The 27,006-nt window shown below is 43.8% G+C and overlaps 2 protein-coding genes across 3 annotated transcripts; one reads left to right on the top strand and one right to left on the bottom strand.

Annotated features, from left to right (window-relative positions):
- The first annotated feature begins 228 nt into the window (after positions 1-228).
- Positions 229-12,506, top strand: LOC121855158. The gene is made up of 4 exons (XM_042350026.1): positions 229-1,118; positions 9,782-10,026; positions 10,172-10,299; positions 10,479-12,506. Exons 1-4 carry the CDS (start codon positions 1,046-1,048, stop codon positions 10,615-10,617), a joined length of 585 nt encoding a protein of 194 aa, XP_042205960.1. The 5' UTR covers positions 229-1,045; the 3' UTR covers positions 10,618-12,506.
- Positions 12,507-15,041: 2,535 nt separating this feature from the next.
- LOC121855162 lies at positions 15,042-26,667 on the bottom strand. Of its 2 annotated transcripts, none has more exons than XM_042350030.1 (4): positions 26,575-26,667; positions 18,932-18,986; positions 17,433-17,609; positions 15,042-15,688 (listed from the first exon to the last, which is right to left on the bottom strand). In XM_042350030.1, exons 1-4 carry the CDS (start codon positions 26,650-26,652, stop codon positions 15,558-15,560), a joined length of 441 nt encoding a protein of 146 aa, XP_042205964.1. In that variant the 5' UTR covers positions 26,653-26,667; the 3' UTR covers positions 15,042-15,557. The 2 variants fall into 2 exon arrangements, with proteins under 2 accessions (XP_042205964.1, XP_042205965.1); XM_042350031.1 differs by having other exon boundaries at positions 26,562-26,586.
- Positions 26,668-27,006: the final 339 nt, after the last annotated feature.

Genomic DNA, 27,006 nt, shown 5'->3' with positions numbered 1-27,006 from the left:
TCAAGTAGCGGTGGTGTTGGCACTCGGCCAGCAACACGGAGGGACGCCAACTACTACAGTATTTTCCACCACTGTTACCTGGTGGGTGTTGGCAGGGTGACCTTTGAGCGGCAGGTGCAGCAGTATCACCAGCACCACAGACTCCCGCCGGAAATGTTGTGGACTTGGTGTTGAGCGTTGCACAAGTTACAGGTGCTTCCTGTCCTCGCCGCAACACTCTCACTGGAGACGCCGCGCCCAGCCGACCGGAGCGCCAGAGAAAACGGCGCGCGTCTCTCCGGCCGCGCCAGTCTGGCTGTAGCCGCCGACTGTGTTGGTAGTGACAGACACGCACAGCTCACCCGCACACTATTGGTGACTCGCACTCACACACTCCATTCTAACTCCTCAAGCGATAGTGACAAGAGGTTGACATCATAACTCCCGGGGCAGCGAGATACGCAACGTACAGCAGAAATTGCCAGCATTTTGAGCGGTCACCCAGCAATACCGCCGCCATGCAAAACCTCGACGCTACAGGCACGACGATAGTCATCACCATCCTCCTAGAGGGCACGTAACACCAACACCACTTCCCTCACTCACCCCCTCCAACACTCATCACCATCACCCACACTCTCCAAGTCTCCATCATCACATTCGCCTCTTCAACTTCTAGCTAAGGTCTCACCTGTGCAGCATCCACCTCTCTTACTCATCAAGCACTCCTGACACCTCATCTACAGTAAGCACAAGACTCCCCGAGACGACCACAGCATCAACTCTCACACTAAGTAATCCGTCTCGTGTGGACTTCAGCATTCATTTCAGTCAGACCGCAAGCAAGCAACGTCCAGACCCCACCACCTCCTCCACCATAACGCTAAGAGGCCGCTAAATATCCACCCTAACTTGAGCAAGAATCAGCCCCAGCAACAACCCCGGTGAATTCCTGGACCCACAAGCACCACACCTGGACCATCTTCGCATTATCCGCGGAGGCTCGGCGCGGCGCACCTGCAAGTAGCTGATCACTCGGGTGTGGGACCTTCAGTCGCCCTTCAGGATGTGCGGCGAAGTAGATGTCTGGAGGATCAAGACGGTGCTGGTGGGCCTCCTCGCCGTCACCGCTTCTGCAGGTAGGTCCTGATAATGACTGTGTGGTGACCAGATTATCAAAAAACTGATAGATGTTGCAATGTATCTGAAAGTTTTTGTTGTTGGTCCGTAAGTGCATGTGGGGAGACCTGGTGATGTTTTGATCTCCAGTATTTACAGCGATAGAGATTAAGCAAGCGAGGCGACAGAATATTAAGTGCTCATCAACGGGGAGAAAACTTTTATTTTTTTTTCTCATAATCCTTTGTGAGAAAATTGAATTGATCTTTTGTGAATAGTGGAAGAGTGAAGTAAGTTGCTGCGGGGGAAACACAGTGCTATTGTTTTGCCAAGACGGGGTGAATAAAGCCTCTGGTCTCGTGTAAACATTGTCGGGATAAAAGTTGCGGTAATCGGTAAACACCAGCGGGTTAAAACAGTGGTCTTTTGTAAGCACTGATGGGTTAAAGTCCTGGTGTTTTGTAAATATTGACCGGATTAAAGTTCTGATACTCAGTAAACACCAGCGGATTAATCTAATAATCATTGTAAATATCGATGTGTTAATGTTGGTCTTTCATAAACATCGGTTAATGTTGGTAGGTTAAAGTGTACGTGTGTGTGTGTGTGCGTGTGTGTGTGTGTGTGTGTGTGTGTGTGTGTGTGTGTTGTAACCTGTGAGTGACATCAGCAGCTGTGTGTTGTGTCAGCTCCTTAGTAACAGCAAGTAATATTTGTAAACACAGCCATCCAATACGCGCGCGCGCGCGCGCGTGTGTGTGTGTGTGTGTGTGTGTGTGGTGTGGTGTGTATGTGGTGTGTGTGTGTGTGTGTGTGTCTGTGTGTGTGTGTGTGTGTGTGTGTGTGTGTCTGTGTGTGTGTGTGTGTGTGTCTGTGTGTGTCTGTGTGGTGTGTGTGTCTGTGTGTGGTGTGTGTGTGTGTGTGTCTGTGTGTGTGTGTGTGTCTGTGTGTGTGTGGTGTCTGTGTGTGTGTGTGTGTGTGTGTGTGTGTGTGTGTGTGTGGTGTGTGTGTGTGTGTGTGTGTGTCTGTGTGTGTGTGTGTGTGTGTGTGTGTGTGTGTGTGTGTGTGTGTGTGTGTGTGTGTCTGTGTGTGTGTGTGTGGTGGTGTGTATGTGGTGTGTCTGTGTGTGTGTGTGTGTGTGTGTGTGTGTCTGTGTGTGTGTGTGGTGTCTGTGTGTGTGTGTGTGTGTGTGTGTGTGTGTGTGTGTGTGTGTGTGGTGTGGTGTGTATGTGGTGTGTCTGTGTGTGTGTGGTGTGGTGTGTATGTGGTGTGTCTGTGTGTGTGTGGTGTGTGTGTGTGTCTGTGTGTGTGTAACGAGAGACCTGGAAGAATAATCCATTGTGTACAGAAGAATGAACCAATTTTCCTCCTCCTCTTCTTTTTCATCTTTTTTTTTCTCTTCTGTTCCTGTTGCTCATCATCCTCATTCTTCTTCTTTTTCTTCCTCATTTTCTTCTACTTCTTGGGCTATTTGCATATGTTCCTATTCTTCTAATTAATCTTTTCTTCTCTTACTCCTCCTTCGTTTGTTCTGTCTCCTTATTCCTCTTATTATTCTTTTTGTTCTCCATATCTCTTCTTGCTCAATGTCGGGATGTTCTTCTATTCCACCAACATCACATTCCTCTTTTCCTCGTTCTTTGTATTCTTATCTTATTCTTTACGTTCACCATATCGTAAGACAATGAAGCCCCTCCCCCCCTCCCCCACACACACATGACCGGATCTCCTGCCGCCACTTGCTCCTGAAAGTGTTCACACGAAGGGGAGTAAACAGATCATATCATTGATGTTTACCTTCGTCAGGTGGGTCTTGGTATGTGACGTAATGTTTGGCCCACTCGCCTAGACCACACAACCTCCTCGCTCTCTTCTGTATGTGTGAGAGAGAGAGAGAGAGAGAGAGAGAGAGACGTGTAATATTGACTATTACTCATAATTAATCTACCTTTAATACGATAATACCTTGACAATATTAACCCGTATTTAATAGCTTATGAGATAAAATAATTACAAAACGCAAAAAAAAAATTAAAAAAAATCTTATGAACAACCACCTATTATTCTTGTCTTGTATTAAGTTAAAAAAAATAATATATTGTAGTTTTATAATATAGACTCTGGCAGCTTACAAAACCATAAGAAAAATTAGTCAAGTAAATAAATAAAAAAGGATTTATTTACGTACAATATATATTTTTTCTTCCCCCCCCAAAAAAAAATTAATTATTGGTAAACTTATACGCAGTTACACCATCAGATATTTTTTTATTGTCAATGTATAACAGTATAATCTCTGTCAGTTAGTAAATGACAAATAAATTTCTCCGTCAGTAAGCAGGTAAGTCAGTTGAGCAGGTGAGTCAGTTGAGCAGGTGAGTCAGTTGAGCAGGTGAGTCAGTTGAGCAGGTGAGTCAGTTGAGCAGGTGAGTCAGTTGAGCAGGTGAGTCAGTTGAGCAGGTGAGTCAGTAGCGCCACTATAAAATACACTTGGGCAACATCTTAAAAGTCTTTATAAGGTCAGCCAAGGTTGTACTTAGTTATGTAGTCAAGGTTTCACTTTTCGGCGCTAGGATACTTTTCGCAGATCACCTGAACATTAGCCCCCCTTAGTTTATGTCACCTGGTCTGATACAGCTAATTACCTAAACACTACCTTTGGGGGAGAGGTGGGGGTAGGTAGGCTAAGTTAGGTTAGTAAGTTGGGTTGGCTTTGAGTTAAGTTTAGCTAGATTAAGTTCAATTTAGGTTAGGTTTGGTTGGCATTAGGTTAGTTTTTTGGGGGGTTGGGTTAGGTTAGGTTGGCATTAGAGTGGTTAAACTTCAGACAAATTTATCTGACAGACGTAAACTTCAGGTGCTATATTCTACCTGATCCTCCCAATTAAACTTGAATTAGACAGAATTACAAACGGACAAACAGGTCAATTTAACAGACCACCACGCAGAAGGGGATTAAAAACACAGTAAATATGACAGATCAGTGAAAATACACCTCGCTTATGTCACCCATAGAATCACCCCCTAACGCTAACCCCTCCCCTCCCCCCCGTGGCCCAGGTAGCGTGAGGGTATTAAGCACCAGGTGAGATAAACTAAGAGTGTTTAATCTTCAGGTGATCCAACAACAGCTAGAGACGTGATACCATCCTATCACGTATGAAATAGATCTCGTCTGTGTATTTTGGCTGTGTGTTATATCATGTTACTCACCCAACAATGACCACCAGCCTAACATGATCTGACTGATGGAGTGTTTATTTTATTTCCACGTATATGTTAGTTAATGATGAAGTCTTAAGTCACCCTAAATGATTTATCTCTATAAGGAATTATGAACGTGATGTATTTTGTTTACGGTGTGTGTATGTGTCTGTGTGTGTGTGTGTGTGTGTGTGTGTGTGTGTGTGTGTGTCATCTTCAGTGTTCGTCAAGGCCAAGCTGGTCACGCTCCCTCCAGGCCTGTCCTGCCCTGTCCTGCCCTGCTCTTGTCCTTAGCCTGTCCTGCTCTGCCCTGCCCTGTCCTGTCCTGCTAAACGCTATCCTGCTGTCTAGACCCACTGTCCTAGTGACCTACCCTACCCCACCCTCCCTTACCCTACCATTGCCCACCACCACATTTATACCCTAACTCTTGCCCACCACCGAGCTTGCCCCCCCTGCCCACCTACCTACCCTGGCAACCACGATAACTGGTGACCTTGTTGAAGACTTGGTTGGTCATTGTTATCAGACAAGGAGTGTTCCCTGCATACTCATCATACTTAGCATGTTTCTCTTTTGTATACTTTATCATGCTCGAATATACTTATCATCCTTTATACGTGTGATAAATTCAAGTATACTTATACCTCTAATATGTTAAAGAGTTGTATGTGTTTGTGTATATTAATTACCCTTTGGATATGTGAGGAATCTGAGTATATCAATAATGGATGAGGGTCTTTAAGTATACCCATCATACCAGGCTAAGTGTGTGTGTGTATGGAGGGGACCTGAGTATAATTATCATACTTTGTACAGGTGAGAAACGAAGCACAACATACACATTATACTGGGTACTTTGTTTGTGTTCTACTACTACTACTACTACCGACACTTAATTCTCAAAATACAAAGTTCTCATCATTCTTGTGTTGTGTAAATGATCGTGTAAATTGTATAAAGTTTGTAAATGCGTTTGTAAGTGTTTTGTGATATAGTCTCTGTCTGTCTGTCTGTCTGGATGTTTTTCCTTGTATGCCAGTATGCAGGTCGGTGTGTTGCAGTCGCCGGATGCTGGTGGTGAAAGGGGGTGGTGAAAGGGGGGGGATAGTCCTCTCTGTACCTCACATAATACACCCGGAAGATAGCTATTATCTCTCTCTCTCTCCCTCTCTCTCTCTCTGCTGTTGCTATTTTCCTTATTTTTTCAATTTTTTATATGAAATGTAATTCTTTTTTTCCCCTTATTATATTTTTTTTTCGTTTTATGCCTCAAATGAACTTAAATTAGCAATGCATTAAATTGTTTTGTTACGTTTAAGTTCAAATCTACTATGAACTTTTTCCTGATTAAAATAAAATAAAAAATCAACTAACAACGCAATAAATCGTGAGACTAATAGAGAATCCAATACTATTATAATCCCCACTAGGGTCTATAGCATGTAATTATTAGCCTCTGTAAAGGTTTCTATCCTATTAACATCACAATAACACGTATTTTCTGCCTTTAATGACACGATTCAGTCTTTCTTACAATAGTCGTCATAGGGAAAAGTAATTACTTAATACTAAATATAACCTAATTATAGAGAACTCGATCCTATTAAAACCTCTTATCATACTCAATGTCATTTTACACCCATTAAAGAATGCTATAATCCCAAGTGGGCTTCTAACTAAATTATATTGCTATCAGTCTATAACATTCTGATTATAATACAAATAATCGTAACGTAAATAGAATTTAATACCCCAAGGACCATTACTATTCACCACAATAGCTCCAATAACGACACCAAAAACAAAGGCGTATAATTAAATCTGATGAGGAAGATCTAAATTAACTTTTAATATGATCGAAAAAAATGGAAATTGCGATTTAATGTAGAAAAATGTCAAGTTCTGAGGCTAGGGAATGGAAGCAGCTGTCAGGTAAACAATGAAGAGAGAGAAATACGATTGTGGGAAATATTTAGGTGGATTGTTAAGTTGAGACGTAAAACCTAGACAACAATGCATGTGTTAAAAAAAATTCCGATAAAGCACTAAGGTTCAAAGCGAGTGTTAGTAATCCATCACATAATCCATCACAGTAAACAGATACCGCTTAATTCGATACCATAATCCATACCTGGTAAAGGACAACAATAAAATCATCATCGGCCACTTGATAAATCCTGGTTGGTAAGGGATTCGATACCACAAAGAGATTCAATACTATTGATCCCCCCCCCCCTAACACACGTACGACATAACCCATACATAAAATAGCAGTCGCCCGCCATCTACTTCACGTTAAATCCTGGTTAAGTCCTTGGCCTCCCTATACTAGAGAGGAGGAAAACTCAACCCAAAATTCAGCACACGGCCTTCAGAGAACCAGGAACAGATCAGTACAGTAGTTTGAAGGAGAGGAGGTGTAGGTTCTTGTATGGGTGACGAGCCTGTACCATTGTCTTACCGGGGTGGGGGAGTTTTTGTTTGTTTTTTGTCTCACGTTGTCTATCTTTTTCTTCTTTCTTGACCACCCCCTCTCTCTCTCTTTTCTTTTCTTTCTTGTTTTGTCTGTCAATATGTGTGTGTGTGTATGCATTAATAAGCTCACACACACAAGGTCACTGTAAACCCCAAATAAAGCTCTGCGACTCTGATAAGGACCTGAGGCTGACATGTTGGCGACCCTGAAGCGCTCACTTGTTGATAACTGCTTTTATATAGGAGGGGCGGGGGTGTAGGGAAGGAGGGGAGAGAGGAGGTATTTGTAGGGAAGTAGGGAGACTGAAGAGTGGGGAGGGGGAGGGTTGAGGGGGGGAGTGTACCAAGGTCGGGTTAAGGGTTGCTAAGGGTACGGCTACGGGAGGGTGGTAAAGGGGAGGGAGGGAAGAGGAAGAAGTGGAGGTGGCTGGTGAAGTGGAAAGGAGGGCACAGGGGTAAGGGGAGGGAGGAGGGAGTTGTGGTTTGGGTGGGAAGAGAGAGGAGGAGGGAGGGAAGGGGTGGGAGGAAAGAATGAAAGGAGATGGGATGGGTGGGTGGGAGGGTTTAGTTGTACCTGTGGTCTAATGATATTGACCTTCGCCATACCTTTCCGGGCCGACCTTTCTCTTTCTACTTTCACTTTCTCAATGTGAATGTCGGCTTTCTTTTTTTTCTCTTTTTTTTAGGCGCCTGGACGGTATGTGTGTGTGTACTTTGTTTCCTGTCAGGGCAAAGTGGTGGCTCTATATCATTGTCCTCTTGGAATTCGTCCCCATTTATTTGTGAACGTTTCTTTCTTCAATTATCTTCTGTTTTGCTTTAGGTGTTAAGGGCGACATAGCTATTAATTTATTATATTTATTTGAGCCCTTTATAGTATATCCATCTACACGTTTATTTGTACATATCTATTTTAATTTACCAGTTTACACATTTATAGATATGTTGGGATAAATACGATATATATGAGTTAATACATACGGTATACTACGGGTATTAAGTACGGGTTTTAATAATAATAATAAACCTTAAAAACTATTACTACAAGTTATCACGTCATTAAACAATTACGTCACAGTAAGGTTAGATTAGGTTAACTTAGCTGAGGTTAGGTTAGGTTAACGTTAGGGTGTCTAATCCTCAGGTGTTCCCATATCCACCACATCACAACGTTCATTATATACCGACTGTAACCATCTTCTGTTGTTAATGGCAACTACGTCCATTTTTACTTGACCTGACCTCAAATTAACTTGACTTGACCAGATACAAAACAGGTATCCCATTTGACCTGGTATTTTGGGAGATAGTCAGTCTAATGTCCTCGTTATGGGTGACTTGTTTACACCCAACTCTAACAACTCATTTACCTCCCTAATCACCATTTAAAGCTTCCTATCGAGTTAATGATATTTGTAGTGTTTATTTAACCATTTAAATTACGCTGTTAATGTTCTGAGCAAGTCACCACACAGCTATTATTGACCATCCCCCAAATTATCAGGATCATTATTTTCGTGAGCTTTAAATGTTTAAGGTCAACCCTGTGATAACTTTAGCGATTAAAACACAGCGAACAATTAAACACGACCAATACCGACAAAAAAAAACAATTAAAAATATAAACAAAAGCAATAAAATAGGTCAACTTTACACTAAAATCTTTTATGTCTCAGAATTAGTAAACAAAAAGGTGTTTCTCCACAACCACCTTTAATTAGACTCAGGTAAGACGACCCGCAGGAACAGGTGATCTTTTTTTTACTTATTCTTCACTTCCTTTAAATCAAAATTGGTAAAAAGTTACGAGTTAATATTTAATGTGAGTGGTCATGGACAAGTGCATGTAGGTTAACTGGCTATAACATTCACTCCAACCTTAAGTGTACATGCAGATACTCGTATACATACACATACTCGTAGATACACATACTCGTAGATACACATACTCGTAGATACACATACTCGTAAATATACACATACAGTACTCGTAAACACACATACGTACCCGTAAATATAGACATACTAGTAAACACGTACCCTTATACATACACAATACACATACAACACATACAAAATACATCAGTATTTTATCACTTTACCATTGTATAAAAAGATTAAGCTAAATTTATTACGAAAAAAGGAAAAAAAATAATATAAAACTCTTATATTTTCGATTTTTTAACAGTTTATGAAGGCGACCAATCGGTGCCTCCCCGTGTTATTGGCGAGAAATTAATTAAATTTTAAAATACATTAATGTAATTGCTTAACAATACTCTATAGATGCTTATACCTATACTCTACATTTTTGTTCAAATTTAATACAGGTGTTCACAGGTAAATTATTACACTTCCACGTCAACATGTTTATAAACAAGAGTGAACAGAAAACGGGATCTTGAGGGTAAAAAGAAAACGATATTTTAAAGGGTTGACTCATCCTCGACCTGGAAAGTTAATTAAGCTGGGGAATTTTCGCTTTTCACGTGTAGGAAGTAGAAGCAGTAGCGGTTCTCCTTGATCCAGTCTCGCCATACCACCTCGTGACGGACAAGTCAGCTCAGTTGAGGAAGATGACGAGAGACGTATAATATGAGACCATTTTAAATTTTTAATTGTAAGGGAATATGCAATTGACAGACGGGGGGGTAATTTACTGTAGACAAAAATTACTGCGAATAAGTATGTTATTCATTGTCGACAAAATGTGTTGATATATTAGTTAATTCACTGCAGAAAATAAATGTTTATATATCGTGTTACTTAGTTCACTATAAAGAAAGCTTTTGTTTGTTATATCAGGTTTAGTCTCATCATTTATATTTCTAAAACCAAAAACATTAATGTCACTGTGAGGTGGCAACCCTCATGACCGCGCCAGGACCTGAGTTTCATATAATTATTATCTCCCTCCTTGTGATACGCTCTCTTTATATCGTCAACTGATTGAATCTGTTTGTTTACATCGTCAGTTGATTGAATCCCTTCGTATCAACAGATGACTGGAAGGAAGACCTGAGCAACAAACTAAGCATCGGGGTGCGTGACGGCGGGTACTCGCGGGCCGTCTTGGACTGTGAGGATGACCACATGGCCTTCGTCATCGCCTTAGAGGAGGACTTCGAGGGTGTGGTGTACACAAGGGGCAGCTTCCACACCCGCCGCGGGCCCTGCTTCCTCGACGCTACCGGTGGCAAGGAGTTCGCCCTCAAGTTCGGCTACAAGGACTGCTCGACTAAATATGTAAGTTATGGAGGAATTTTGAGAGAGAGAGAATCTGTCTGTCTGTCTATCTATGTATTCATTCATATATCAACCTATCTATCTATTTATATATCAATCAATTTACCTATCTAATTACCTATGTAACCCTCGTCACCCCCAACAGGACGACGAGATAGGTGCTCACGTCAACACAGTGGTTGTACAACACGACGATGACCTGATCTTCCCGGGAGACCTCGCCTTTGCCCTCAGATGTCATGACCGCATCACTGTCAACGCCACCGTGGCCGGGTAAGATGGCGCTACTGTGTCGTGCGTACAACAGGTGTACAAAGTAATACAACAAATAGTGTAAGATACAGTAATGAGACATATGAGGGCACTAGTTAAGAGACACATATAAGCTAGAGTAGTTACGGGATACATACATCACTAGTAACACACACTGACGCTGTGGTTTCTCTCCACAGGATCAAGTCGAAGATCTCCCTGGTTGACCCTGACCCAGGCTCCAAGTTGAACTCCAAGAACGAGGTGGTGGCGACCTCATCCTCGAGCGTAGTCACCCTCACGCCCGGCCGCCTCACCCCGCCCAAGGAAGAACTATAACCCAGGGGAGGGCGGCACAACCCCCTTCCCCCCACCACACTACTGCTGGTGGCGGTGTTGCTCCTTCGTTCGTCCTCTGGCTGTCCCTCGCGGAGTCACTGGTCACCTTGGCCTCTAGCTTAACAGGTCAAAAGTCATTTTAGACAGCCGTACACGAAGTCAAAGGTCGTCTCAAGACTAGTGTATAGAGTCAGAGGTCACACACGACTGCAGTATGCTAGGTCAAAGGTCACGTTCATCCACAATATATGAGATGTGACGTCACCTCAGGCTGACGTATATGAGCTCGATGATCCCCGTAAATCGCTGTATACGAGGTCAGGAGTCACCTCAGACCGCAGAAGAAGAAGGTCAGAAGTTATCTCAGACTACAGTATACGAGGTCAAGACCCATTTTGGTCAATAGCCTGCGAGGTCAGAGTTCACAACAGATAGCAGTAAACTCTAGATAATGACTAAGTAAAATTAGCTGGATCAGACAACACCACGGACGTGTGAGAGACAGACCCTCCTTGATCAGCTGATCACCAGAGACAACCATGGATTGGCCAGTCAGGCGGCGAGGTTCTATCTGACTGGGAGTCAATATTTATGCTCTTCAGACGTGATAGTCTTTTTGTTTTAATTAATGAAGACAGGCAGGGCAGTGTTACCTGGTGTTGGCGGGGCAGTGTTACCTGGTGTTGGCGGGGTAGTGTTACCTAGTGTTGCCTCATGTTGGCAGGGTAGTGTTACCTCCTACTGGCAGGACATCGCTATTGCAGTGTTGGAAGACGGAGTTCGACAACTTGATCTCATAGTAGGTAGAGAGAGAGACATGGATAAAACTTATACCCGTCCTCAAAAAAGAGTACCACTGCAGGCAGAAGACGAGCGAACGTTCGTCTGGTGGAGGTGAACGCATAATAAGGGAAGCCGCCCTGTATCCTGCAGGTGTTGTGTGAAGGACCAATCACGTCACAGAACAAGCCAACTCTCACCAATCACAATCCAACTTTTTATTTTCCTCCAGGTAACTACACAAATAATTATCACATGGCTTATGCAAGGAAGAAGAATTAAAATTAGTTTGGATTAGTTTAATTTAGCTTAGGTTAGAAATAACAGCTGTGTGCAAGAGGTAAAAAAGCTGGTCTGTTATTGGTGGATGAGATGCCAGTTACTGAGGAAAGGAAACTGGGATGTTGTCCTGTGATAGGTGGATATGTTACGAGCAACTTGCAAGATCCTATCTGTGATTGGCTGTTCGCTATCAGGTGTGGCCCCTCATCACACACACACCTGTAGACCGGGTGGGCAAGTGGACTGGCATTAGCTTGTTGGCGCATTACACACTCGCTTGTTTCCCCATTTCACTATCGTCGTCAGTACTGCCAGATGTGCCTCTTTGTTTTGGGACAATATTTTTCAACTTATTTTTGTATTATTATGTTCGCCAGTGTGAATATTTTTCTCATAATTCACTGTGGAAATTAACGTAACATTCTCTATGCTCTAAGAATATATTTTGTTACGCTTGGTCGCTGTTGCCTGCTGTTAAACACGACTGTCAGAGATTCAAGTCTTCATCACTATAACTCTGATCACTCGGCTACACTAAAGAGTAAACAAAATCAATACAAACATTTCTGTAAACAAGAAACAATATATATTCAACTACTATGACTATTTTGTATTAGTTATTTTTTTTTATAATAGCCAAATTAGTATTATAATTAAGCTGATGTAGACTTGAGTTAGGTTCCTTGTTGATGCTGTAGAATGACTGCCACGTGTCATACTACATAAGCCTTGGTGGACATCATTCCAGGCTAGTGGATCATATATAGTGAAAGGCATTATGAAACTGATGAAATAAAAAGGACACTTACATCCACCAGACACTCATACTACCCGCCTGTGATCCCTTACTGCTCTTCATGTTGTGGATTTAATGGTATGCTTGTTGTCTTAAACCCGTAAAGTGACTCCTTCCCAAAGAGCGACCCATAAGTGCCTCAAGATTTCCCATGAGTGCCTTACAGTGAAGTCAGTAATTTATGTCGGCAATAAGGAACAAGCTCTCGGTAAAACATTAAATATCACTCGTGTTGTTTTCGTTACACAGAGCTGAGTGGCCGACACCTAAGAGACGGTACAGACAGAAGAACGGATTAATAGTTTACACAAGGTTGACAGAATCGTGATATGGTGCCTTAATCTGAATATAACCAACATACTCTACAGACAGTGAGACAAGCCCATCTCACTGTCTGTGTTTAGAGACTTACTGTATATATGAAGGTTTGTCTTATACTGCTGCGTCTGCTTCTGTCCCTACCCCAGCAGCTCTGACTGTCACACACACACTTCCCCCTTTAACTCAGTTGTTCCCCCACACTATCTTTATTAGGTCCTCCTCCACACAGCTGTCTCGACTCCAAACTTGTTTTTGTAATGTAGGTTAGTGTATGTATTCTCTTTTGTTTTGTTATGTGCGTACACGTCTACATATATTTTTGTTATGTGTAGCTAAGATCTCTAATTATTTCTAACACTTACATCTGAAGGTTAAAAATTTATCTCTTAAAATCTCTGAATTACTCTGTTCTCGGTATATTTCTGTACTAAAACGCGACTGATGACAATTTAATGCTTAGTTATGTGTATCTAACTTCAGCTTTGATCGCGCGTGTCTGTTTAATTACAGTTTTGCTTTGTATATATATATCATTGTCTCTATGTGCAGCTGTACGGTTTGCATTTTTCCTTTGTGCATTTGTTTCCTGCTGTTGCATTATATACGTCCGCCTCCTCGCACTACTATTCCTTGTCTAGTAATTTTCCAACATCTACGCGGTGTTTACAAAGTCCCTTGGTGTTTATATTAAAAGTCCAATGAGAAAGCAACACACCAAAACATCGATATGTGAGTTTTAGATCTGACGGTGCAGTTGATGTAATGTTATCTTTAATCCCTCGTGCATGGTCGAGTTACGGCGGAGATGGTGAAGTACGGCTGTGTGGAGGAGATGGTGGAGTACGGCTGTGTGGAGGAGATGGTGGAGTACGGCTGTGTGGAGGAGATGGTGGAGTACGGCTGTGTGGAGGAGGTGAGTACGGCTGTGTGGAGGAGATGGTGGAGTACGGCTGTGTGGAGGAGATGGTGGAGTACGGCTGTGTGGAGGAGGTGAAGTACGGCTGTGTGGAGATGGTGAAGTACGGCTGTGTGGAGGAGATGGTGGAGTACGGCTGTGTGGAGGAGATGGTGGAGTACGGCTGTGTGGAGGAGATGGTGGAGTACGGCTGTGTGGAGGAGGTGAAGTACGGCTGTGTGGAGGAGATGGTGAAGTACATACTGTAGTTTTGGGTGTGACGTCCTCAATACAACAAACACAAGGGAATTTGTAAAAAAAAAAGTAAACCGCACATACTGAATGAACATTTGTCTGCAGTTTTATGTTGCAATGTTCGTCTGATCATCTTGCCTAAGTGCATCTTTGTGCAGACGTATATCACTTTGAGAAGTAATAAACCATGCAATTCTTTCCTACGCCATACTGTCTGCTCTTTACATCCTGACACATGGATCAAACTCTTTACAGTTGTAATATCTTATGGGTCTCTGACTGGTGTGCGTTCTGATTGGTACGTGTACCTGATTGATGTGTGTGTTGTGAAGTAATAGGAACTGCACCCAGACAGTCGCTTGAGAATTGCTACAAACGTTTCCGGAAAACATCTCTATCCATGTTGTGCCGTTCATTCATTGAACTAAAATTTTAGAGTAGGTTTTTTTGTAATTTTCCAATAAAATGAAAAAAAAATGGAGTTACTTATTATCCCTCACATCGAGAGAGATCCCAATAAACTCATTATATTATTTTCATACATTTTTGTGACAGCAGCTGCACGAACATAACCTAATTAAATTCTTCTAAGACAGGGTTGATTTGACTGGTTCATGGCATATGATCAGAAAGAAGAGAATAGTTCCCCCATAAATTTCTGATACGAGAGAAAACGGAAGTAACTACAAGGGTAACTTAAAAAGGTTTTCATAGGTACTAATAAGGATTTAATAAAACCTATCAAGTGTATGCACAGAGACCCATTACCTCCGATATATTAGTGTTATCTGCACCTGCTCTCATTCTCTTAAGAACTAAACACATTAAAATCGTTGCAGTGGACCCATCTGAGGCCATACTTTAAACCAAACCCTTTTCACATTCGGTCTCTGATAATAGTCGGTGCCTAACACCCACGAAGGCCTGGCGCTGAAAACATTAACATTCCTGAACCATAAAAAACGATCATCCACACAGAATACCTCCCCCCTGCCCCCACCCCCCCTTAAAAAACCAATTACCATTATTTGAGCTTAAAATAAACCTAAAAAAAAGAGACGATAATAGGGAAACATAATATAATAAAATGAGAGATAATTGCATATTTTATTTGAGAGTTAATGACTATAACACATAAACAGACCCAGCAAGAATGATTAAATAATGAAATCCCATAACACTCATATATCATTCAATGTGTAAATCAAATATAACGTTCTTTTTACTTTACTAGAAGATAATATATTTTCAAACTCACACAATATAGTTATAGGAAGATTGTATTGTTATATATTTTTCTTTAAATAGATTGGTGAGGTGGTTATAATAATAATAATAATAATAATAATAATAATAATAATAATAATAATATCCTCGAACAACTAAAAGATTCAATACTATTTCCAAGTTTTTATTATTATACTGAATAATTTATTTTCTAATAAACTAACACTGTGGCCTCTGTTGATCCACCGTTTTACCGTTTCTGTTGTTGATCTTGTTTACTTTATGTTCCTGTTGTTGATCTTGTTTACATTCGGCTGTTGACCTACACCATTCTACTGCTAATGCTGCTGGTCTTTTTTTTCTGTTGTTTACATTGCTAATCCATCAGTCTGTTGTGTCTGCCGTTGTGGTGAGTACTGTTGTGCCGTTGTCAGCTTCAGTGATGATTGTGTTGCCTGTTGTAGTGTCATTATCCTCACACAGCTCATCATCAGCTTCCTTCACCACCAGATCCTCTGTAGAGTGAGTGTATGGTTGAATTTATTTTGTTTATATCTGTAGAGTGAGTGTATGGTTGAGTTTATTTTGTTTACATCTGTAGAGTGAGTGTATGGTTGAGTTTATTTTGTTTATATCTGTAGAGTGAGTGTATGGTTGAGTTTATTTTGTTTATATCTGTAGAGTGAGTGTATGGTTGAGTTTATTTTGTTTACATCTGTAGAGTGAGTGTATGGTTGAGTTTATTTTGTTTATATCTGTAGAGTGAGTGTATGGTTGAGTTTATTTTGTTTATATCTGTAGAGTGAGTGTATGGTTGAGTTTATTTTGTTTATATCTGTAGAGTGAGTGTATGGTTGAGTTTATTTTGTTTATATCTGTAGAGTGAGTGTATGGTTGAGTTTATTTTGTTTACATCTGTAGAGTGAGTGTATGGTTGAGTTTATTTTGTTTACATCTGTAGAGTGAGTGTATGGTTGAGTTTATTTTGTTTATATCTGTAGAGTGAGTGTATGGTTGAATTTATTTTGTTTATATCTGTAGAGTGAGTGTATGGTTGAATTTATTTTGTTTATATCTGTAGAGTGAGTGTATGGTTGAATTTATTTTGTTTATATCTGTAGAGTGAGTGTATGGTTGAATTTATTTTGTTTATATCTGTAGAGTGAGTGTATGGTTGAATTTATTTTGTTTATATCTGTAGAGTGAGTGTATGGTTTAGTTTATTTTGTTTATATCTGTAGAGTGAGTGTATGGTTGAGTTTATTTTGTTTATATCTGTAGAGTGAGTGTATGGTTGAATTTATTTTGTTTACATCTGTAGAGTGAGTGTATGGTTGAATTTATTTTGTTTATATCTGTAGAGTGAGTGTATGGTTTAATTTATTTTGTTTACATCTGTAGAGTGAGTGTATGGTTGAATTTATTTTGTTTATATCTGTAGAGTGAGTGTGTGGTTTAATTTATTTTGTTTATATCTGTAGAGTGAGTGTATGGTTGAGTTTATTTTGTTTATATCTGTAGAGTGAGTGTATGGTTGAATTTATTTTGTTTACATCTGTAGAGTGAGTGTATGGTTGAATTTATTTTGTTTATATCTGTAGAGTGAGTGTATGGTTTAATTTATTTTGTTTATATCTGTAGAGTGAGTGTATGGTTTAATTTATTTTGTTTATATCTGTAGAGTGAGTGTGTGGTTTAATTTATTTTGTTTATATCTGTAGAGTGAGTGTATGGTTTAATTTATTTTGTTTATATCTGTAGAGTGAGTGTATGGTTTAATTTATTTTGTTTACATCTGTAGAGTGAGTGTATGGTTGAATTTATTTTGTTTATATCTGTAGAGTGAGTGTATGGTTTAATTTATTTTGTTTATATCTGTAGAGTGAGTGTATGGTTTAATTTATTTTGTTTATATCTGTAGAGTGAGTGTGTGGTTTAATTTATTTTGTTTATATCTGTAGAGTGAGTGTATGGTTTAATTTATTTTGTTTATATCTGTAGAGTGAGTGTATGGTTTAATTTATTTTGTTTACATCTGTAGAGTGAGATACTGTCAGGCGAATCTTCCAATCCAATAAATTTAAGGTTCCATCATAAAGAGCAATGAATTTCTAAAAAGTTGTGAATTTTAACTATACTGTTATTTTAGCCACACACACACACACACACACACACACACACACACACACACACACACTGTACTTGTACTGTACAAACAGGAGTTGTAAGTGAAGGCCCTGGAGGGTCCTCTAGTCTCACCTGATTTCCCCTGGGCACGATCTTGATTCTGGGCACAGATGAGGGCGTCACCATTGATGTACTTACAGCCATCAGAGCCACACACAGGGCGGAACACCCGGCTGATGGCACAATTTTCGATATTCCGGTAGCGGTCGTCCGTACTCACCATTCGATTACACTTGCAGCTGACGTAGCCTGTGGTGGGCGAAGGCATCAATATGGGTCTCATAGGCGGGACTACCTGTTTAGGGCAGTGTGGATACAGCCTTCGGTACACAAGAAGGCCTTCACCTCCTCCAACATGTACAGTTAGGCACCTATATACAGCTGGGTGGTGTGGGAATGCCCTGGAATCGAACTAGTAACCTTTAAGACAAGAGCTGAGTCCTTATATCCACTCCTACCACAAGAGCCCCAGTACAGGCAGGAGAATGAACGATAATCTGGTGTAGGTTTGGTCGAGTCATAAGAGGGAGGAGGAGAATGTAAGGTGGTGTTAAGTGCTTCTCGTGGGCCGAGGTTCACGGTATGGGACCAAACACCCCTTACACTTATCACTAAGTCAATATATCTTTACTGAGACATCAAGTTACCCCATACCGTCTGTACCACACTGAAGGAGGGGGAAAAAAGAGACAAAACTTCACTGAAGACGTTAGAAATCTCTATCTGTCAAACAGCCTACAGAAAAACTCCACATCCTTAGTAAATGTGCAACAGAGAGCGAGTAAGATGATTCTGGAACTATGTCATCTCAATTATCCAAGTAGACTGAGGGTCTTAGGTCTAACAACTCTTCAGACCGGACAAAATAGAGCAGATCTCAGACAAAATCAAGATATTAAAAGGGATGGAAAACGTGAACCCGGGCTATTTTTTTCATGATGTCACGCACCACCACCACCACCATGAGGGGACACAACTACAAGCTCACCAGGAGGGTGGTATACTTATGGAACAGTCTACGGGACCAAGCTGTCGAGTCGAGAAGAGCACTGGGCTTCAAGACGATCAAGAACAAGGGAGGGATACTGCACACCAATTGACCTTCTTCTCTCCGCATGATGACCTCTAATTAAGATGTACATTAGGCAAATAAGATAATAAGGTAAAATACCACCTGTAGACTAAACATCGTGTTATCACCTTATTCTGATTTTTATTAATAGTTATCTGCTATAAAATCCAAACCAAAGATCTACTGAAGAAATCTTAACAAAGGAAGGTGGATGACTGGTAGTTGTGGAGTGCTTAGAACGTGTGTGTGTGTGTGTGTGTGTGTGTGTGTGTGTGTGTGTGTGTGTGTCACCGTAAATGAGTCACTTATGGAGTTATAATTATTAAATCATTGCTATCACAACCCACAATTACTGTACTTAGTGTTATTATGAGTCAGTGTTATTACGAGTTAGTGTTATTATGAGTCAGTGTTATTACGAGTCAGTGATATTACTAATCAGTGTTATTATGAGTCAGTGTTATTACGAGTCAGTGTTATGAATCAGTGTTATACTCACCCAGCAGAAGCACCACCACCACCAACACCAGCGAAGACTTCTTCATTTTAGCGGCCTAGAACACAACGGTATGTTCAAATATAAATGAGAGAGAGAGAGAGAGAACACAACTTTAATTGTATCTCCCTTATAGACAATTTACACAAGAAATATAGAGGAAGAACTGGACTTTAAAAAAATATCATAGTCTCCCAAATTGTTAAGTTTTCTTCTTTATCTCTTATAGAAAATAAATATTAAGATATTATGGCTAACTATTTTAAAATGTATCGGTGTGTTTACTCATTTCCCGCTGTCCAAGTATTTAGAGGACGAGGATACGAAGCAATGACGGTGTTGGGATAATATGTGGTTTTGTTGTGCCACAAGTGTTCCCTAAACATGAACTGTATATCCGATAATTGCATGCACACACACGCGCACACACACGCGCACACAACTGTATATTTTCAGCCTTCCGACTACCATCTCTTTCAATAAACCGTTAATAATAATAATAATAATTATTATTATTATTATTACAATGAAAAATGAAACCTAATCGTCCCTTGCACCTTCATGTATTCAGACAACAGTAAACAAGACCTCACTCGACCAGACAGATGCCACATGAAGGTCACATCCCAGCCTTACCACTAAACACTGTAACACATCTATCTTATACTGTACATGCCGGTGCTAATGTTCATATTTTGTTAACTCTACAATAACACCGAATTCAATTAAGTTCCTGTCACTAATGAATGGTATGGCAATATACAGTAAGCCTTATGATAGACTTTAGTGGACATATAATGCCTTCAAGTCTTATCCACAATAGATCCTATATTTATGTTGTGTTATTATTTAGTGTACACGTTTCCATGTACAAATGTTAAAAATATAAACACGCATCTAAGTACGTTTACTCATGAAATAAACTGCCAATACGAACTTTTCAAATATTACTGGCAGGAGTTACTACGCAATTCCACATGTTGGTGACACTTGTGGGCCAACAGATGCACCGAGAGGTCTCTTTGAAGAATTGACAGATCAGGTGTTACGCATTAAAGCAGGTGTCCGGGGAGGTGGGAATGAGTCGAGGCATAATATTGGATAAGTTCTCTCTCTCTCTCTCTCTCTCTCTCTCTCTCTCTCTCTCTCTCTCTCACACACACACACACAGACAGACACACACACACACCCTGCTACTCAGCCACACCGACACTCCCGTCACCACACGTATGGAAAGCTACGTGACGTCACTCTCACACCTGTTTCACCGGCGACCAATCAGATATCACCTTACAAGACATGTGTACTCTTCTACCGACCAGTCAGATGTCACCTTACAATACACATGTGCTTTACTTATGACCAATCCATATGACTGCCTGACAAAACGCGTGTGTTTCCCCAATGACCAATCAGATACCGCTTTACTTGACGTACATGTTCCTCTGGCGACCAATCAAAACTGCCATACTACATTACATGCTCTGTAATATGTTAAATGCATTAACTTTACAGCAATAAATAATTCAATTGTTTCAGTGTCAACCATATTCTTCTTCATAAGACAGTGTAAATATATCAAATCTTGCGTCGAGTTTTGAACATTGATGTTATTGTATTTCACTTTATGTTTTAGGTGAGGTGATAACACGAGGTGTTTCTAGGTTAACTGCGTCAGTAAATGTAAGAGTGTACCATCGTACGATATGTTTTCCCATGTTGAGTGGGGGGGCTTGTCCTTGGCAGCGCCTGATGGCCAGTGCCCAGCTGACGCTGTTATAATAAAGTCTATAGAAAACATGGTCTATGACTCCAACCTCTCACATGGCGCACAGTGAGTAGGATATGTCGGGGCCCGACACGCCATTACAGCCCTGACAAGAACGCTGACATGGCCCCTACACGTCCACGATTCTCGACGCCCTCAAGGGGACGCCAGGGCTTCTCTACACCGGCCGGGAACACCACGCGCGCCCAGCAGCAGGCCATGAGTGCATTGATGGCTCAGATGGCGTCTCTAGGTGCTGGCGGTGGTCATGCTTCTATGCCGGTCATGAAGCCCTCAGCAGCTGTCGCTCCAGAGAAGTGTGAGGCAGAAATGCCAGCAGCTGCGTTTAGGACATGGAGGCGGTCCATGGAGTCATGGGTGCTGCTGAACGGGTGGCCACAGCTGGTGGCCACACTCCACATTCGCCTGAACTGCGTCCCCGCACTCCAAAGAGTGATTGACTCGAGATACCCCAGCGGTCAGTGGGAGCAGCTCTCGCCCAAAGAAGCCCTGGACGCCATCAGTGGAATGGTTCTTCAATCTTCAAACCAAGCTGTGAAATGGAACGAGTTTTTCAACAGCAAACAAGGTGAAGAGGAGCCCATGAAAAGGTATTTTCAACGATGCTTCTCAGAAGCAGTGGAGTGTGAATTTAAATGTCCCACCTGTGATAACGACCTCTCTGAGTACATGCTATTACGTAAAGTTATGGTGGGCCTGAGTAACCCAGTGTTGAAAAGGGAAATTTTCCAGGGGTACTCTAGTTATAATAGTGTTGAAGTGCTTAGAAATAAATGCATGTTATTTGAGGCAGCAGTGAGAGATGCTGGTGTATTGTGTCGTACGTCTGGCCAGGCAGTGGTGGGAACAGTTGCGGAGGCAGTGGCGGGTGGTGATGACGTCACCGGTGAGCCTGAGGTAGCTGCCGCCCGACCTCCACACCCAAGTCGAGGACACTGTGGTAATTGCGGCGTGTCACATGCACCTGGTAAAAGTAACTGCCCTGCAAGTGGGGCTACATGTCGCAATTGCGGTAAGGTTGGTCACTTCAAAAGGTGTTGTAGGAGTAAGTCAACCCTAAGTGCTCCTGTGGATGTGTCAGGCGCTGTTACAGTGGCAACAGCCCAGCTATCCCGCCACCCCAGGTTACAAGTGTTCGTGTCCCAGGCCGGGGGCAATTCCCCCGCCACCCCTGTGCTGGCTGTAGCCGACACGGGTGCTATGGTGTGTGTGGCAGGCGCATCCCTGCTCCGGGACATCGGTTTGTGTCCGGGGCAACTTCGGGCCCGTAATGGCTTAAGGGACGTGGCGAACAAACAGCTCAAGTGTCTGGGGTCCGCCCCCTGCCGCCTCGGTGTGGACGAGGGGTCCACCGTCCAGGAGGTCTACTTCGTGCAGACAGCCAAGGCCCTCTATCTGTCATTGGAGGCCTGCAAGTGCCTCAACTTGGTGCCTGTCGACTTCCCGCTCCATAGACGTGCTGTGGCTGCCGTGGGCGATGGAGGGGAGCGGCACACTGCCGACGATCTACCTCCGAACCGTTTACCTGAGAGCAGCCGTTTCCCGCCGAGGCCAGTTGAGATACCCTTGCCTCCTTTGGAGGAGAATGTGGCCAGGCTGGAGGCATGGCTACTCACGCACTTTTCGTCTACCGCATTCAACACCAGCAGGTCCCCACTGCCAGTCATGACTGGTCCCCCTCACCGTATCCACCTGACGCCCGGCACGACCCCCTATGCCTGTCACACACCCGCTCCCGTTCCGAAACACTGGGAAGCGGAGGTGAAGGCCCAGTTGGAGGAGGACGTCAGGAGAGGCGTCATCCAGCCAGTGCCTGCTGGTGAGGCTACGGAGTGGTGCGCCAGGATGGTCGTGGTGGCCAAGAAAAACGGTCAGCCCAGGCGCACTGTGGACTTCCAACGCCTCAATGCAAGCTGTCTGAGGGAGACGCACCACACACCTGCACCATTCGACATGGTGTCTGGGGTGCCAGTGCACTCGTTCAAAACCGTCGCCGACGCCTTTTGGGGATTTCATCAAGTGGAGTTGGAGGAGGAGAGTAGACGCCTGACCACATTCATCACGCCGTGGGGACGTTTTCGATACTGCAGGACGCCCATGGGACATTGCTCAGCGTCAGATGCTTACACCAAGAGGTTTGACGACGCTATTCAGGATGTGCCCCGCAAGTACAAGTGCGTGGATGACACTCTCCTCTATGACTCCAGTGTGAAGGGGGCGTTCTGGCACACTTACGATTTTCTGGAGACCTGCGCTCGCACAGGTATCACGCTGAAACCAGAAAAGTTCTTGTTCTGCAGGAGAGAAGCTGAGTTTGTGGGTTTCCTCCTGGGGTGGGACCTGTACCAGCCCACTGCCCAACGTCTGTCAGCCATCAAGGACTTCCCCATGCCGGATCAGCCATCAATCACTGACATCAGGTCCTGGCACGGCCTGGTTAATCAGTTGGCTCCCTTCCTTGCCACTGCACCTGTGATGGAGCCCTTCCGTGAGCTCCTCAAGAAGCCAGTGGGCAAGCAGGTGTATTGGGACGACCAGCTGCGGCTCAAGTTTCGCCAGGCCCAGGACACCATCTGTCAGTTGGCCAGAGACGGCTTGGTGTACTACGACAAATCCAGGCCTACGGCAGCTGTCACTGATTGGAGCAGGGAGGGCATCGGCTTCGTCGTCCTGCAACAATACTGTGCCTGTGCCTCTCCAGAGACGCCCTTCTGCTGCAGAGGAGGGTGGCGGTTGGCTCTGTGTGGTAGCCGACATCTGAGCACGGCCGAGGCCGGTTATGCTGCAGTAGAAGGGGAGGCCCTGGCTGTGGTGTGGTGCCTGCGCAAGGCCAGGCTGTTCCTCCTTGGCTGCCCGAACCTCATTCTGGTGACGGACCACCGCCCCTTAGTTGGCTTGCTAGGGGACAGAGCCTTCACGGATGTGGCGAATCCGCGCCTGTTCAGGCTCAAGGAGAAGACCCTGCAGTACCGATTCACGGTCAAATACTTGCCAGGGAAGCGGAACTGTGCAGCTGACGCCCTATCCCGCTTCCCCTCCCTCAGGGCGGCGCCTGATGCGGAGGACATGGACCAAGAGGAGGACCTGTGCGCTGCAGTGTGTGCAGTCACAATCGCAGCACTGGATCAGGATGGGTGCATCACTATGGACGAAGACACAGTGTGCAAAGCGGCGGCGGACGACCCAGTGTACCAGATTCTAGTGTCGAGGGTGCTGGCGGGCGACTGGCACCCCCACAAGTCACAGGAGGTGGCCTGTCTGCGCCCGTACTTCTCGGTGAGGGACAGGTTGGCTGTGGTCAGGGGTTTGGTCACCTACACCTTTGACCAGGGCTGCGTGCGCCTTGTCATCCCCGACTCCCTCCGCCACCGGGTCGCCGTTAACCTGCATGTGGGGCACCAGGGCCTCGACTCAATGCTCAGGCGGGCCCGGCAGTCTGTCTATTGGCCTGGCATGGAGGGTGACCTGCAGTATCATCGGTCCCGGTGTGCTGCTTGCGAGACCCACGCCCCTTCCCAGCCTCCGGAGTCGTTGGTTCTGACCCCAGCGCCAGACTATCCCTTTCAACAAGTGGTGGCCGATTTGTTCCACCTGCAGGGCCGCACGTACCTAGCATATGCTGACCGACTGACAGGTTGGCTGGAGATCGCCCACTTCCCCAACGAGGCCACCTCTGGAAAAATCATCGCCAGTCTGCGGGCCTACTTCACGAGGTGGGGGGTACCTGAGCAGATCTCCACAGATGGAGGTACCAACCTTGCCAGCCTTGAGATGACAGATTTCCTCAAGTCATGGGGGGTCGAGGTGCGCCTCTCGTCGGCCCACTTCCCCCAGTCCAATGGCAGGGCAGAGGCTGGGGTCAAGGCTGCCAAGAGGCTCCTCAGGGATAATACAGGGCCCGGGGGTAGCCTGGACTGCGATAGGACATCCCAGGCCCTCCTCCAGTACCTGAACACGCCTCTGCGGGGGGTGAACAAGTCGCCCGCCCAACTTGCCACCGGCCGCCAGCTCCATGACGGCGTTCCCGTGGCCAGACAGCACTATAAGGTGGACCAGCACTGGCGGCGGGCACTTCGTATGAGGGAGGTGCGCTTGGCCGAAACACAGGATGGGGTCCTGTCGCGGAGGGAGGTATCCCGCCAGCTGGCTCCCCTAGTCGTGGGCACGCAGGTGTGTGTGCAGGACGCAGCTACGAAGCTCTGGGACAGGACAGGCATAGTGGTGGAAGCCCGCCCTCACAGGCAGTATGCCGTCAGGTTGGGTGGCAGTGGCAGGGTGTCCATCCGAAACAGACGCCACTTGCGAAACGGCTCCACACCTGTGCCTACTACTCCGGTGGTGCACCAAGCTGTGCCTCCTGGGCCCCCTTCTGCTGTGCCCTCCATACCCGCGCCCTCCTCCGCACCCACGGCCCCTCCCCAGTCGAGCGCGGCCAGGCCCAGGAGAGGCCGTAGGCCTCCGGGCTGGTTGACGGACTACGTGGTGTAGTGTATGTGATGTAAAATCAGTTTAGAGGTTTTTTTTGTTTTGTTTTTTGTGTTTGTTTTTTTTTTCCTTTGTTTGACTGGTTTTTCCTGCATTATTGTTGTTTTTATGAATGCATTGTTTTCCTTTTGTTAGTTCAAAGGTGCATTGTCATTTCCTTTTAACTTGGGGGGGAGATGTAAGAGTGTACCATCGTACGATATGTTTTCCCATGTTGAGTGGGGGGGCTTGTCCTTGGCAGCGCCTGATGGCCAGTGCCCAGCTGACGCTGTTATAATAAAGTCTATAGAAAACATGGTCTATGACTCCAACCTCTCACACCATCGATGGAACTATTGCATCTTCAAATATTCCTTGGGATGCCATGGCACCATAAAGAGAATTAACCATGACCTTACATGCATTAGCCTGAGTAGTTAAAGATTTGGATTTCAATATTTTACGTGTTTTAATTAAAATGCGTGAGTTTGTTGATAAACGCTGGCGGCGGGTCTTCTAAAAAGTGGTAGTGCAGGCGGTACTGAAATTGAGTTATTAATTGGCCATGTTTTTCTTGCGACACCTAAACACGACACACACACCGCACCTTACGCTACTTGTTAATCCTTACCAATATAGAGCGCTGCAGCTCCTTCTAAACTTCTCTACATTGTGCGTCATCTATCTTCTGATGGCTAATCGACAATAAAATCCGTAAAAACCAAATAAATAAAAATGTTTCCTTGGGATGAACCGGGGTTTGCATATGAGCGCACGTGATGCTCCACTACACTACCGACCAATTGTAAAGGCTCTCTATCACGAATTTATTCCTTGTAATTATATATATTTGGTCCTGTTGTGCTAGTTGTCTCACGGTCCTCTCCATCCAGCATCCCCACTTCTAAAAATATCTCCATCTCTCACACCTTCTCCACTGCTTCCTCCTCCACACACCTTCCTCACACTGCTTCCTCCCTCACACACCTCCCTCACACACCTTACTCACACTGTCTTCCTCCCTCACACTCCTCCCTCACACACCTCCCTCACACACATCCCTCACACTGCCTTCCTCTGCCACGTGTATCAGCATGTGTTATAATTAAGCAGTGTTCTAATATGATCCATTAATTTCTAACATTTTAACAGATAAACATACAGTCAGCATTGATCCATCAGTAATGTAGCATATTATCAGGTCTACTAACAGCAACTTTATACCATGACTTAATATACAAACAAGCTCGTTTATAATACAAGTGAAGAAACGTCTATACAAATTCACTTAAACAAACACACACACACACACACACTATATAAAAACAAACAAACAAAATTATATTCTCCTACATACGTGAACACTCCAGCCAGTCACACCTGTACACCTCACCTGTTTGTCGTCAGGAGTGAGACTAACCATATGTCTGCCGCTGTGGTCTGCGATAACCAATTGGCGTGTGTCAACCATGACGTCACCGATAGCACGTAACCAACTCCGGGATAATGTGATGAATGTTATCGTGGATGTTGATGTTGCAGGAGTGATTGATTACTGTTGCAGGAAGAGGTGTACAGTGGTTGATTGGTTGATTTGTGTTGCAGGAAGTTTACAGCGCATGTGAGTTATGATGGTTGCTTCAGGTGGGTCATTAGATGCCATAATATACATTGCTTACTAATGCAATAAGTTGGAGAGCGATTCAACACTCATGAACGTATATGTTTTATATGTGGGTAATTATGTGTACAGCTGTGTGCGTATGTATGTATGTAAACAGCTGTGTGCGTATGTATGTATGTATGTATGTATGTATGTATGTAT

The sequence above is a fragment of the Homarus americanus genome, unplaced genomic scaffold (assembly GCF_018991925.1).
Source record: "Homarus americanus isolate GMGI-L3 unplaced genomic scaffold, GMGI_Hamer_2.0 scaffold1498, whole genome shotgun sequence".
Classification (NCBI taxonomy): domain Eukaryota; kingdom Metazoa; phylum Arthropoda; class Malacostraca; order Decapoda; family Nephropidae; genus Homarus; species Homarus americanus.
This window is presented reverse-complemented; position numbering and strand designations above follow the sequence as displayed.